The sequence below is a fragment of the Vicugna pacos genome, chromosome 3 (genome assembly GCF_048564905.1).
Source record: "Vicugna pacos chromosome 3, VicPac4, whole genome shotgun sequence".
In the NCBI taxonomy this organism is placed as follows: domain Eukaryota; kingdom Metazoa; phylum Chordata; class Mammalia; order Artiodactyla; family Camelidae; genus Vicugna; species Vicugna pacos.
This window is the reverse complement of record NC_132989.1, coordinates 69,415,261-69,430,660: the sequence shown is the minus strand read 5'-3', so window position 1 is coordinate 69,430,660 and position 15,400 is coordinate 69,415,261. Positions and strand designations below refer to the sequence as shown.

The window sequence follows — 15,400 nt, the reverse complement described above, 5'->3', positions numbered from 1 at the left end:
AAGAGCTGCAGCTATGATGAACTCAATTATACTTTCTCTTTCCTCTTTACTTTCCATTCACTATATGTCAAAGAATAATCATCTACATTTGGTAGAGAAGATATCCATGACACAAACACTATCAAGAAAAATAATTTATTGTACAGGAATATTCATCATAGTGGCTGCATTATAGTAAAATCAAGAAGCACTGTTCTCAAGTAGTATCCTGACACAGTGGTGTACAGAAATCACACTGTAAGCACATCAAGTAATTTGTTACTAATAATGTAGTACACAGGTTTGTAAATGATTCTTTAATAAACCAAAATCAGTTCAAAGTTGTTCCCATAATATCACTTTCATTCAGTTGAATTCAAGGTTTGCTTTTTTGAACAAGAAAGAAAGAAGTGGTAATACAGAGAACAAACTATGACCTGCATATAACTGACTCCCTATGGTTAACAGCCATTAATAAATGGTACTCCTCTAGCAGCTATGTCATTTAGAAAACTTACCATTCCTTGCAAGATTGTTAGTGTTTCACAAAATCTGAGTATGTCTTGAATGTCTTCATTAAAGTAAACATTGTTAGCCACGTGTGTGTCATTGGGAGAGAAGTAGAATTGATACACTAGACACAAAAATTACTTTGTTCCTGAGAGAACCTTTCTTAATGAATTTTAACCTATAGAGATCCATACACTCTCACTACCTCAGTCATATAAAACATTACTTAACTGAGCTTCAAGTTCAAATTTCCCATGCTCAGTTTCAACATCTCATATGTAGCTATTGTCTTCACTGGCTCTAAAAACTCCCATACTCAGTACTTATTTCAAAAATCCTTTGATTACATCTACTGCAGAAGCTAAGAGACTATCCAGAAGATGGGAAATTGGTCAAAATTAGTTAATTTTTAATAAAGAACTATATATTTTTTTAACAGAAAGGAGCTTTAAAACTTCTTAGTTAACTAGATAGAAACCATACAAAGAGTTATTTTAAAATCTATACCCAACATTTATTTTTTCAAAATGAAACATATAAAAGATGTGGAGATTAAAAAGAAAACAATCATTTTGTATTTAAAAACTTAATTTCTTATGCTTAATTAAATACGTTTTCTGAATCAGAATATTTAAACAAAGCCTTGAGTATCAAAATGGTTGCTGGATATAAGTATTTAATAGCTTATGTTTCTAGGCCTATTGATTTCTTTCTATTTGTCTAGTGATGGTAGGGAGGGCAGGGCTTAAAATCTTAAGTTTTCCTTCGTATAAAACATCAATTTCTATTGATTCTTGAAACTCTTATAATTGCTTTTCTCCCTCTTAGAAGACTGTAGGTTGAACATACATACTTTTTTCTAACCCTGATTTTTAACTTCTCATTATTGTTTTATCATGTCTGAATCTCACTTCACAATGAGATGATTGAATGAGAGTCTAGAAATGAGATATAGAGCATTTCACCTCAAATTTTAATTCAATCAGTAGTGAACAAAAGTTAAATCTAAACAATGCTCAATAGTAATGCACGAAATCACAGCCAATTTTTTACTGCTCAGAGGTCAACTACCCAGTTTGTGGATTATTCAGGCTTTTCAATTCTCAAATATTCTATTGCTTTTTTTTTTTTTGCCATTTCAGTATGTATTATCACCTCCTCTAAAGAGGAAACATGAAGCTTTAAAATGCAAACCAGTATGACTTTGCTACATATTAGTCCCTATCACAGAATAACTAATAAAGGGGTGGGAGATCATTCACAAACTACAATTATTCATTCTCCTAGGATGGATAACTGAAAACTAGCAGCATTATATTAGTTTATCTTACATGAAATCAATTTATCCTCATCAGTCAAGCAAACACTCCAGCTATGTCCAAATCAGAAATGAAAATTTAACTGAAGAATACTTAACGGTAAGATACACTGTAATTGATGAAAAGAAGTAATGAACTATAAAAAAGGAATAATTAAAATGTCAATAAGGCTTAATCTATTCAGTAGAAGGAAGAATAATGGCTATATTGTCATATAACAATATACAATTTTTTTAAAACACTCTAAATTAATAGAACCCAAAGATTCATGTCTAAATATAAGATTTTAAGAGAAATCTTACTGATTAGCACAAAATATATTTAGTGAGATTTCATACCAAGTGTTAGGGAAATGCCAGGATCAGTTATATGTGGTTCTTTCTTCAAGATCTTAAAACTTAGTGACTGTTTAGAAATGTACTGTAATTTATCAAATCTGAGACATCAACTTTAAGACATTCTATTATTTTATCTACTATCAAGACAAAATGCTGTCAGTTATAAATAAAAAACACCATCAATTATATGATTCATCTACATGTTAGAGATGTTAAAATAGAAAAAAACAGGCTTTTTAGAATCAATGAAACAGAGTAATTGCCATAATTACTGATCTAATATAGCACTTTCTAATCCAACAAATATCTGGTTACATCTGGAAGATTTTAAGGACTAAAAAAAAAGCTTTTCCAGTGAATAAGCAAATATTTAAGTATAGAAAGGGCTCTGTGAAACAGATTCATTAATAGTATCAGTATAACCTCACTTTCTCCTTTTATCATGATTAATATACCAATATATTGTCACTACAAAAATAGAAATTCAAAAAATGTAAAGCCCAGAATAACACTACATACAAAAATAAATTCCTTTTTTTTAATTTTCCTGTCTCATTCTTATACATAACCTTCAACTTTCTCAACTGGAAACCAAGACTAAAAATACCCATTGAGACTATATAATTAAATGACTAAGCAAAAGCTATACGTATGAAAAAAGTTTTTAAAAAGTGGAGCATGATTTAATGAAGACCTACTGCAGAGCTTCTAGACTTGTTTCATCCTCTCCTTCCCTAACTGTGAGAATTAAATTTGCTGTGAGAGCTGATGATTCACTCACTCAAGAAGCATTTATCAAGCGCCCACCATACAATAAGCATTAACTTTATATGTCTACCTGCTTGATCCTAAGAGTAAACATCAATGAGATAGTGCTTACCCTTAAAGAACTCACAGTCTACATTATTATGTAATGCTACAGGGTCCAAATTATGAATCCATTGAGAACTCTCATTTATACTCATTTCAGTTTATAGAAATCATTCCCTTTAAACACCTTCCTTTGGAACATCTCAGAGAAAGTACTCACATTCTTGCCAAGTATGGGCTGAAATACAGCAAAGGTAGACAAAGATTTGGATAAAATAAAATATTTCCATAAGTAATTCCTCTCTCCATTACCTAAGTGCTTATTTAATAGTTCTTATTCTGAGAACTTATTTCAATTAAGTCAAAGGTGCTATACACTCAAATACAACCTTAAAGGACATAAAAAAGATAGCCCATATACCTGAACATAAACTTTCCTGTATTCAGTATCTTCACAACCATAAAGCACTGGAAATATATAAATACAATGTATTATGGCAATACAGAAGTCCCAGTGTTAGCTAACTTCCGACCAAACCCACAAGTACTTTCTAATCATGAAGCAACTAAAATGGTATATATTATTTGAAATATAATAAAGTTAAAATGCTACTACAAAATCAGAGACCAAAAATAAAAAATAACAAAATTATCACTTAAAATAGACTTTTACTTATAAGCTAGTACTACTAGAAGAAAATTAGAGAAGTCTATAGACAGACATAAGAAAACTTGAAGGCAATTTCAAAGCATTTTCAGGAACCATAGACATTGAAGCCACTGATTCTTTCACTACATCTACTTGAACATCAAATTTTTCCCTTGATTAAGTAAAATGTATATAATAACACAATTCTAGTATCTGAAGGTGTAAGGTTCCTTTTTTAGCTCACAACCTGAATAGAGATGGGAAAATTCCATAGTTCCCATGGTCATTTGCAAAGGTAAAACCTTTGGTAAATTTTCCCCTCCCCCAAATAACAAACAGGAAGCTAACCTATGTCAAGTTTGTAAGTATTAGAACACAAGAAAATCCCTGTGACTTCTATTAGGGAAACCTCCATTATTCTGAGCTCAGGTTTCCTGAAGAGACTTCTACTAGAGAAACATCTCTGGCTTCTCTCTAACACATTGATGTAATAAAAGAGTTTAATTAAATGAATTGAGAATGCTCAGTTCAGACCCTCTGGGTTTTCTCTGAGGATTTGTCTGTTCATCGAGAGGGAACATTCTGGTTTGCTCTTATTTTTGAGGTAAGTGGGAAGCTTGCAGATGTCCAGCTGTACCAGTGACTTAATTCCTTAATGTCACCACATACCTAGTCAGTAATCAAATTTCCCTGATTGTCACATAAGGTTTTTAAGTGTATTAGAAGTAGCATCTAAATAAGGTTGATATACCCGCAAATGATTAATGTATCTCTAAAGTCTCTTTTATTCTACTGATTCCTTCTTCATATAATTTTTCCCTGCAATTAAGTATTTGTCTTAACAGAGTTCTCACATTCTGGATATTGCTAGTTACCTTCTTGTGCTGTCGTTTAATGTGCACCTTCGTCCCCTGTGTTCCTGGTAAATTGAGAGATCCAGAGACTTAATCATATTTGAATTTGATTTTTTGGTAAGACCACTTCATAGGTAGTTTATATACCCCCATCAGGAAATATAATTTCTGGCAATGTTTTTTTGGTGTGGGTGATGTTAAGAGCCATTAATAACTAGTCCCTACATTTGTTATTCTATTAGAGGTTGCAAAACTGTAACATCCCAATTTTATGATTCTTCCTAGCTTGAATTCTTCTATAAAGAACAATGTCCATTACTGATCCCAAGATAGTTTGTATAAAAAAGGCAGTACAGATCTTGACTTGCAGATGCCCCTTCAAGAGAAAACTAGCTGCCTAGCTACAAGGAATGTGGTTATCTGCCACCACCTGTTGACTTAAGAGTCCATTTTAGCTTTTAAGCTAAAGTCCTACTATCTCAGTTGGCCTCCAGCCACTGGGACATAAGCAACTTGCTGGAAGCCAGGGCACGTTCTTGGATGACCCTGAGTCAATGTCCAAGGACTTCAGGCTACAGAGTCCTAGTTATTTCCTGAATGCAGGACTCATCTAAAGGGCATTCCTCCCTCCAGAGCTCCAAGATGGGCTCACAGAGACTCTGTCAAATCTGCTTCACAGTCTGGGATGGCTGCCCTTGTCCAGTCACGCTTCTTCCCTTTCCCCTTCAGTGGTATTTCTAACAAATGTTTTGCATGCTTAACTCTATTGTCTGCTTCCTAGGAAACCCAGGTATTAGGAGACTAAATTATCTTGACTATTGACTTCTATTCTCTAAATGTAAGAGAGAAAGATATTCTTAGCTTTAGAATACTCTCTTAAAGATGTAACATATTGTTTGTTGTTAGTGAATTATCAAACTGTACTGAGTTTGTTTAGATTCTCGTGAATGTACAGCTTCACCAGTCATCCTAGTGGACATTTTGTTCTCCAGTCTGGCATTTCATGGGTCACCTGATTCTTTTCCAGTCATGATCACCATCCTACATAACCTTGTCTGTTTCCTGGAGGAGCAAGGAATGGTCAAATGAGCAACAAAGAAAACTATTCTTAAAATGTGTTATGAACTCAGTTTAGTTTAATGTGTCAAATGCTAGAGTATTACATGCAATTTTAGCACAGTCCATTTTTTGGAAGACTCTTGCTGAGGCTTAGCCTTCTTTAGTGATCTCCCAATCAATATGACCCTCACTTCATGTTCAAAAAAATTCTAAAGAAGAAAAGAAAAGGCAGCTGTCTGTTAGGTTATACAGGATTTATCTGGTATCTTCAAAAACCAATCTGAGAAAATTTTCCACTCACTGATTTTAGCTGAGCCACCGAGAAAACAAGAAAATCCTTCTGCAAAATTCTCAATAAAATGATATTATCTAAGTACTTGAAGCGTGAAACCTGGATTACAACAGCTGACCAAAAAACCAGAATGTGATGTCTATAAAAACTAAAAAATAAATAAATAAATAAAAGTATAATGATATATTTATGTGAAAACTAGAAAGGTATTTCTATAATTTGACAATGCATAAATAACATACATATGCAGTGGTAAAAATATGTCTGAACTATCAAAACTATTAAATCAAGAATGAAAACCCTGAGCTCTTCCACTTATAACAGTTACACTGTTTGTATATTTTTTCTTTCTTACCAACAATGATTCAGTTGTTTTTTAATATACTACAGAATTAAATTTTTAAAAACAAAACAGATCATAGTTCTTCAGCTCTGCAACCGAATAAAAAGAACTTCATACCTAATCATATGTACATTTTGACACATAATGACTTGAGCACAAAGATCAAATGTGATTCATGTAATAATTAATTTATTTTTTAAAAGTAAAAAAATAGGCTATTAATTAATCTACTCTAGACATTTAGATTCACTTTGGTAGATAGCAGACATGGCCACCAATTTCCCTCCCTATTTCCAACACCACATGCAACAGAATTTAGTTGCTTCTCCCATCAAGAGGTAGAGTTTATTTGTCAATCTGTTGAATTCATGCCAGCTCTTGACTTGCTTTGGCCAACGAAAAGAGTAGCAGACATGATGAAAAAAGACTGAAAGAGTTTCACACTGGAGCTTGCCCTTTTGCTGGTATTTGAACTCCATCACTGTGCGAACAAGCACTTGAGTAACTCACATGGAGAGAGACCCCAGTCATCCCAGCTGAGACCATTATAAACCTGCCAACCCCAGCCAATCTACCTGTTGACCACAGATGCACAAGTGACCCTAACCAAGATCAGCTGATCCTGGCACAGACAAAAGAACTCACTCAGCAGAGCCTAGCCCAAACTGCCATCCCACAAAATAGTGAAATAATTAAACAGTGGTTGTTCTAAACTGCTAAATCTGGGCTGATATTTGACAGAGCAATAGATAACTGATAAACTCATCTATAGTTTTTTGCTGTTTATACAACATTTACTATATCATTGAACAACTGAAGTAGACACAAGCACCACTGTGGGGAAATGAAATCAAACATCAGTATCTACACAATGATCATTATTCTACAGATGGCCTTTCCTGAAGATTCTTCTTCTATGTATTTTATAGCCAAGAAGACATTTTGAAGGACAGAAAGCAATCAACACGGACTCTTAATAGTTAATCTAGATACAAATTTAAAGACCACACCCTGAAAGTAAACTGTTTAACTTTCTTAGACAAAATGATTTTGAGAATTCTTAAAGTCCAAATATTGATAGTTATGGTCTAAAAATTATTTGTTTTTTTTTTTTTACTTACCTAGCAAGTTACCATGTTTAAATATAGTACGAGAAAACAAACGTCCTATCTTTCCAAATATGCTTAGTCAAAGATGAATGACTAAATAAATAAACAAATATCTCTTAGGGCATAGCAACAATGAATATTACCAAAAAGGCTAAAGATTATTATACTATGGTTAACATGCTATGATTTGGTTGGCTCACATCACATCTTGAAAATAATGTTGACATGCTAGTAATATATATATAAGGCAAATCCTCTTTAGCAAAAATTGAGGAGCATATTTTCATATAATAATTTGGCTGGACTTGTCCCTGGTTTCTAGAAGACAGCTGGGCCCCTGAGACCTCACCTGAGTTTATGCTAACAAGGTGAGACATGGTGAATCCCTAGACAATTTAAGGATGAGGGCTGCCTATGTGGGAAATATGAATCATGTAATTAGAGGGTTAGGGCTTTGAGCCATGGGATATCACTCTGACCTCCTAACCTCAGCAGGTAGGGAGGGGGTGGAAGGGAGAGAAGGCCTAGAAATTGAGTTCAATCACGTGGCAAATAATTCAAAAAATCATTCCTATGTAATGAAACCCTCCAAAAAACTCTGGACACCGAGAACTCAAGTGAGCTTCCTCATTGGTCATACAAATTAATGTTATGGAAGGGTGACATGTTCTGAGGACACAGAAGCCTTGCATTTGGAACCTTTCTAGAACTTATCCTATGCATCACTTTATTTGGCTTATCCCGACCATACCCTTTATAATAAAACTATAATCATAAGTATAGTACTTTCCTGAGTTCTATCAATCATTCTAGAGAATTATCAAACCTGAGGAGGTAGTGGAAATTTGTAGCTAATTGGTCAGAAGTGTGGGTGGCCTGGGAACCCAGGAGACTGGAGCTGGTGATTGAGGTGAGGGGAGTGTTGCGCCCTTAACTTATAAAATTCGAGCTAACTCCAAGTAGTGCCAGAATTGCACTGCACGTGGGAAAGGCAACTAAATACCAAAGACATAAGAAGAGAGAAAACAAGGTTGAAAGACATGAGCAGTGATAGCCAGAATTAGGAATAATCACAGTAGCAGTCACCCATAGAGTCAAAAATGGAAGAAAAAAAAAAAAAACAGTCTCAAAGGCAAAACAGAAAATTAAGAGATTATAGTGGAGTAATTGATAGGGACAGGAGAAGTTGGGTTAGGGAATTAGGATGGCATGCAACATGTATACCTAATAGCCAAGGGAGTCATTCATTCATTTAACAACTATTAATCACCTGCTCCATGTAAAGCACTGTGCAAGGTACTAAGGATACTGTGGTCAATTTAAAAAATGGCCTCCACTCTCATCTAGAGATGAAGATAAATATTTAACAGTCACATAATTAATTGCATTAAATGTTACTGTGATACACACTACAAAGGATAAACATGTAACTGAATAAAGGCTTAATAAAACAGATATACAGATCAATAATAAGCTAAATCTACAGTGGTAAGACCTACACACCTTCCTCACTATTTGCAATTATATTCAACACATTATACATGTTAGCAAGGAAGTAAAGGATTATGTATATTTTAAAGGAATTTCATGAAGAACAAAAAATTCAAAATCCTTACCTTACCTTCCACTAAAAATAGAACATCCCTGGGAAATATCTGATATTTAAATATTTCCCATAATTACAAAATTAACGTTCAAAAATCAGTTGCATTTCTTTACACTAACGATAAATCAACAGAAAAACAAAGTAAAGAAACAATCCCCTTTAAAATAGCACCCAAAGTAATAAAATATCTGGGAATAAATCTAACCAAGGAGGTAAAGAATTATACACAGAAAACTATAAACCATTGATGAAGGAAATTAAAGAAGACTTTAAAAAATGGAAAGATATTCCATGCTCCTGGATTGGAAGAATCAATATTGTTAAAATGGTCACACTGCCCAAGGCAATCTACAGATTTAATGCAATCCCTATCCAATTACCCAGGACATATTTCACAGAACTAGAACAAATCATAACAAAATTTATATGGAACCATCAAAGACCTAGAATTCCCAAAGCATTACTGAAGAGAAAGAAAGAGGCTGGAGGAATAACTCTCCCAGACTTCAGACAATACTAGAGAGCTACAGTCATCAAGACAGCATGGTATTGGTACGAAAACAGACATATGGACCAATGGAACAGAATAGAGAGCCCAGAAATGAACCCACAAACTTTTGGTCAACTCATCTTCGACAGAGGAGGCAAGAATATACAATGGAATAAAGACAGTCTCTTCAGCAAATGGTGTTGGGAAAACTGGAGAGCAGCAGGTAAAACAGTGAAGCTAGAACACTCCCTTACACCATATACAAAAATCAACTCAAAATGGATTAAAGACTTAAACATAAGACAAGATACAATAAACCTCCTAGAGGAAAACATAGGCAAAACATTATCTGACATACATTTCAAAAATTTTCTCCTAGAAGAAATAAAAGCAAGAATAAACAAATGAGACCTAATGAAACTTACAAGCTTCTGCACAGCAAAGGAAACCAGAAGTAAAACAAGAAGAAAACCTACGGAATGGGAGAAAATTTTTGCAAGTGAAACTGACAAAGGCTTGATCTCCAGAATATATAAGCAGCTCATACGATCAATAAGAAAAAAATAAACAACCCAATCCAAAAATGGGCTGAAGACCTAAACAAGCAATTCTCCAAGGAAGACATACAAATGATCAAAAAGCACATGAAAAAATGCTCAATAGCACTAATTATCAGAGAAATGCAAATCAAAACTACAATGAAGTATCACCTCACACCAGTCACAATGGCCGTCATTCAAAAATCCACAAATGACAAATGCTGGAGAGGCTGTGGAGAAAGGGGAACCCTCCTACACTGCTGGTGGGAATGCAGTTTGGTGCAGCCACTGTGGAAAACAGTGTGGAGATTCCTCAAAAGACTAGGAATAGACTTACCATATGACCCAGGAATCCCACTCCTGGGCTTGTATCCAGAAGGAAATCTACTTCAGGATGACACTTGCACCCCAATGTTCATAGCAGCACTATTTACAATAGCCAAAACATGGAAACAGCCTAAATGTTCATCAACAGGTGACTGGATAAAGAAGATGTGGTATATTTATACAATGGAATACTACTCAGCCATAAAAACTGACAACATAATGACATTTGCAGCAACATGGATGCTCCCAGAGAATGTCATTCTAAGTGAAGTAAGCCAGAAAGAGAAAGAAAAATACCATATGAGATCGCTCATATGTGGAATCTAAAAAACAAAAACAAAAACAAACAAACAAACAAAAACAAAGCATAAATACAGGACAGAAATAGACTCATGGACAGAGAATAGAGACTTGTGGGAAGGGATAGACTGGGATTTCAAAATTGTAGAATAGATAAACAAGATTACACTGTATAGCACAGGGAAATATACACAGAATGTTATGATAAATCACAGAGAAAAAAATGTGACAATGAGTGTGTATATGTCCATGAATGACTGAAAAATTGTGCTGAACACTGGAATTTGACACAACACTGTAAAATGATTATAAATCAATAAAAAATGTTAAAAAAAATATTTCCCATATTTGTCTCTCATATTTAGAGTTAACTTAACATATGGTTATAACTGTCATCAAAATTTTAAAGTTATACACTTCCTCTAAACTAACAAAAATATTTCTAAGCGCTCAAAAAGACAAAAAAAAAACCTCAAACAAAAATAATTATCAACTCACCAGATATGATACATATTTCAGACACATTTAAGACACATATTTCATCAAGATGCAGAGATCAATTTCTACTAACAGTTATTAAAGATCAGTTTGGGAATTTTTTAGAAAAGATAGATTAAATTTGAGATTGTTTTTAATATAAAATTCCCTAAAAACTCTTTCCAAACAGTAGTCAATTGGACTAGAGTTTCTTACCTGTAGTCATCTAACTGTACCAGAAATCGTACAATGTCATGATGAGCTTTCAGTACAAGCAGTTCAGTGTAGGGGTTCTGGGTTTGTTCTTCACCTATTGTCTGTAAAGGAGATTTCTTATATTGGGGGGAAAAAAAGAGAGAGAGAAAAAGAAATAAAATGACTTATGATAAAAGACCATATTAGAATAAAACTACATTGTACACACCTAAGAATACAGGATTATAAAAACTATAAGACATTATGTTCTAATACTACATAGTATTTCTTCTAATATCAACTAACTGACAACAGAAAACATTTCTCATACCATGAATCCACACCATAAATTTTAATATTTTCAAGTCAAAATAAATTTTTAAATGGGTGAATTTTGTATTATGGAAATTATACCTCAAAAAACCTAACCTAAAAAATTAATGGGCCAATCCAATACAGTATTTTAGAATGAGTGTTTCTCAGTTAAAACTTGGCAGAAAAAAACTGCAGGTCAAAGGAGTAAAATACAATGTAGACTAAAACAGTGCCTACCTCATTATAGGCCCTCAACACATGTTTGCAGAATGAATAAAGGAAGAAATGAAATAATTTAGAGTCAAAGAATTCAATAAATTCAACTTTGGACAATAATATTGATAAAAATAACTGCTAACACAGAGTATATGGTGGCATCCCATATGCAAAGCACATATGGTGTATAACTCACCCATTAATTCTCTAAGGTAGGTCTTAACCCCATTTCTCAAACGCAGTACTATTTCATAATAAAACGTGTTCTTAACCTTCTAAACTGCAGTTTCTCAAACGTGATACTATTGACATTTTGGACCAGGTAATTCTTTTGTTGAGGGCTGTCCTGTGCACCATAGGCTGCTCAGCATCATCCCTGGCTTCTACACACTAGATGCCAATAGAAATCCAACCCTGCCCCCAATCGTGACAATCAAAAATGTCTCTGGACATTGCCAAATCATCCCAGCAGAGAAACACTGCTTAAACTAGAAGCCTGGATACAAAGTTCTTGAATAATTAGGGGAAAATCATTGGTTCTGATAATGTACAGATTCATAGCAGTTATAAAAGTGAAGTACTTTTATATGAAGAAATGTACAAAATGCATAATTTTTAAATTCACTTTCAAAGCAGTAATTTTGTATTTATCCTAACTCCCTTCTAGCAGTGATCCTGATGAGAAAAGCAAAAGAAATCTGAAAACTGTATATTACTTCCCCCAAATGAAAGCTTGCCAAGTACAGCAGAATTAGTTAATTCTATGATTAATCAAATAATCAGGTTAATAAAGAATTGTCATATATATCAGTCAATTTTCCACAGTTCTTCCATAATCTTTAGGATTTAAGCCTATCTGAAATAAGCCTAATTTTAAATAAGAAATATTTCTTTAAAAACAGACAATATGTCTTAGCAGCAAAGATATGAGGAAGTTAAAACTGAGAAGTAAAGCTGCTTACAACAAACCAAGTTTTTTTTTAAACATTCAAAACAAATATTTTCTATGAAAAATAAAACGGAATTCAACACAAATTCTACTCTCGGGCGGCATTTGAAGTCAAGTTCCAGATATCAATATCTTTCAGGTTCCAAGATTATTTTATTTGCAACATTTCAAATGTAAATCTCATTACAGTCTATTAAATTATTCAGGCCCATGAAGAAAGTGTGGCTATGGAACCCAAAATAGCAGTTAATTAGAATATTTTTCCAATTTGAAGCAAATTAATTTTTTAAAATACTTATATATTTTTTGTTCTAGTACAAGCAATGAAATTAATTTCATGTTCCCTGAACAAGCATCAGTTGATGTTGGGAAGTGGCAAGAAAACAAATAAACCGAAAGAGTAAAGCTGCAGTCACCACTTATTAGTCTCCACTAAGTCAGATAGTTGTTAAGTTGAAACGAGACGGGTTTAAACAGGGAGAAGACTACTTGAGAGTCCTTGTGCCTGCGGCTGAACCACACCAGTTTCAGTTTCCTCTCCTCTCGGAACAGGGATTTAACTCTCAGGGAAAGAGCCCCCACCCCCCACGCCGACCCGCCCTCCTATCCCGCAGGCCCCGCCTCCGCTCGGCTCTCCGGGTCTGGACCCGGGAGCCGGGCTAAGACAGAAGGCTCGGATTAAGCAAGCTCGATCTCTGCGGCGGCAGGAGGGGTTCACCCAGAGGGTTACCTCGGCCAGTCCCTGAGGTTCTCGTCCTCCGCCGATCAGCCATCGCAACATCCGGCCAGCGAAGGCGTCTCGCCGGGCCCAGGCCGCAGTCAGGCCGAACTCCGCGCCGGGTTCAGCCTCCTCCTACCTCTCGGGTAGCAGCGAGCGGAGACGCTAATACTTGCCCCCTCAGATTTGTCCACGCAAGGAAGAAGTGCTAAGCAGAGCCCACTGAAGAGGGCAGATTTTTGTCCCCAAAGTGCTGCCGTACCCAGCGACAGAGGTATGGTTAAGGGTAGCCGCCAAGGGAGGCGCAGCCGAAAGCTACAGAGTCCGTGGAGGTTCAGAGGCGCGCGCGCGGCACCGAGTGAGCACGCGCGGCGCGCCGCCTGGTTTGCAGAACTTGGGTAGTTCGAGCGGCCTCTGGTGGACGCGTGTAGCGCAACACCGAGAGCCTGGAGGGCAAACGCCGGCCAAGAGCAGTCCCTCTCCCTGTCAGATGGCTTTTGCATCCGTCACTTGCCTTGGAGACCAAAAAATGTACCCACTCCCCCTGGTTTCCTTAAGAGCTGGCTGGAGAAGGTGTACTTCAGTAGACGTTTGCATCCAGACTAATCCAGTGGCACGTGTGTACATGAGAATAAATCTGGCCAGTATTTATTGGGTGCTGTAGTAGAGGTACTGTGCTAAGGCTTCACATAAATCTTCACAGTAACCCTATAGTCCCTATTTTATAAAGAAACTGAAACTCTGAAAGATGAGGTAGTGTGTCTAAGGCTAACATATAGGAAGTGGCTACACTGAAATCCAAAACTAGTGCTCTTGACTGTATGCTATAATGTCTAACAATCTCTCTAAAGAAGAAAAGGCACTTCACATCTTCTATTGTGACTCCTAGATTTCCTTAGGTAGTCAAAGGGCTGTGGTTCTCCACTCTGGCTGCATATTAGAATTACGGGATAGCTTCTGAAAAATATGTAATTCCTAGCTTCCACCCCAGATTTATTAAAATAATCTATGGTTAGAGCATAGAAATTAGAGTTTTGGGGAAAGTTCGTCAGGTTATTCTGATGAGTAGCAAGGTCTGAGAATCACTGGTCCAGGGACTACTTAAACATATGTCTGTAAAAGTTCATACATATATTTGCATATGTGATTGTTAGGTTCAAAAAAAAAGGTGCTAGCAGTAAATTCTTAAAGAGAACCTACCACAAGTGTCCCAACCAATGCATAAATTCAATAAACATGTAAACATGCAAAAAGGAATCACAAAATTGATGCTCTCTAGGATCAAGGCAGAATGTACTAGACACCATAAGAAAAGGCCATACATCCTACTGCCCAATCTAACTGGCAGTTTCTAGAGAACTAGGATCTCCTATGATTCATATTTGTGTTCATTTTGAGAAACCTGACAAAGGAACACTCCCAAGGGTCAGAAAAGGTTGCCTTCAGTGTACTAGCCCCAAATTAGAGTTTGTATGCAGTCGAAGATAGACCAAAATATACGAGCCCTAGGAAAACAGGAATTTGTCTTAAGTGAAACAAAATCCAGGAATACCAAGATTTAAGTCCTGGAAGGACAATCTTCAAGTGAGGCAACATGGCCACCCAGATGACCTAAATTTTATTCTTCTAATTTATCACATTCTTTGGGTGTTTGTCCACTGCCTCATTACTCTGATCTAAAGAACACTTCTGATCTTTAAAGCACTGGCTTTAAAACTGAACCAACATTGGAACCACAGTCACAGAAGAAAGGTTGGAACTAGCCAGGTTAATTGCTAACTAAAATAAAACTACCAACATTAGCTACAGGACTTGAAATAGTTTTTTGGAATCATATTGCAAAGGTGTAGAAATACAATCTGAACTTACTTGGCATATGAAGAAATACGAAAATCTCAACTCACATAGGAAAACACCATCAACAGATGCCAACGACAAGATGATACAGATGCTGGGATGATCTGACAAAGACTTTGAAGAGCTATTATAAAACTGTTCAAATGGTA

General features: G+C 35.6%; 1 protein-coding gene across 9 annotated transcripts in view; it reads right to left on the bottom strand.

Annotated features, from left to right (window-relative positions):
- Positions 1–13,736, bottom strand: part of WDR41 (WD repeat domain 41) — a 55,052-nt gene extending 41,316 nt beyond the window's left edge. For all 9 annotated transcript variants that reach the window (XR_012071371.1, XR_004188381.2, XR_012071370.1 and 6 more), the window contains exons 1-2: positions 13,407–13,736; positions 11,218–11,333 (exon numbers count right to left, since the gene is read on the bottom strand). Coding sequence is in view for 2 of the 9 variants with exons in the window: in XM_015245648.3 (XP_015101134.1) it covers positions 11,218–11,333; positions 13,407–13,457 (167 nt within the window). In the remaining 7 variants the exon portion in view is untranslated. The remainder of the gene's footprint in view (positions 1–11,217; positions 11,334–13,406) is intronic.
- Between the last annotated feature and the right edge of the window lie 1,664 nt (positions 13,737–15,400).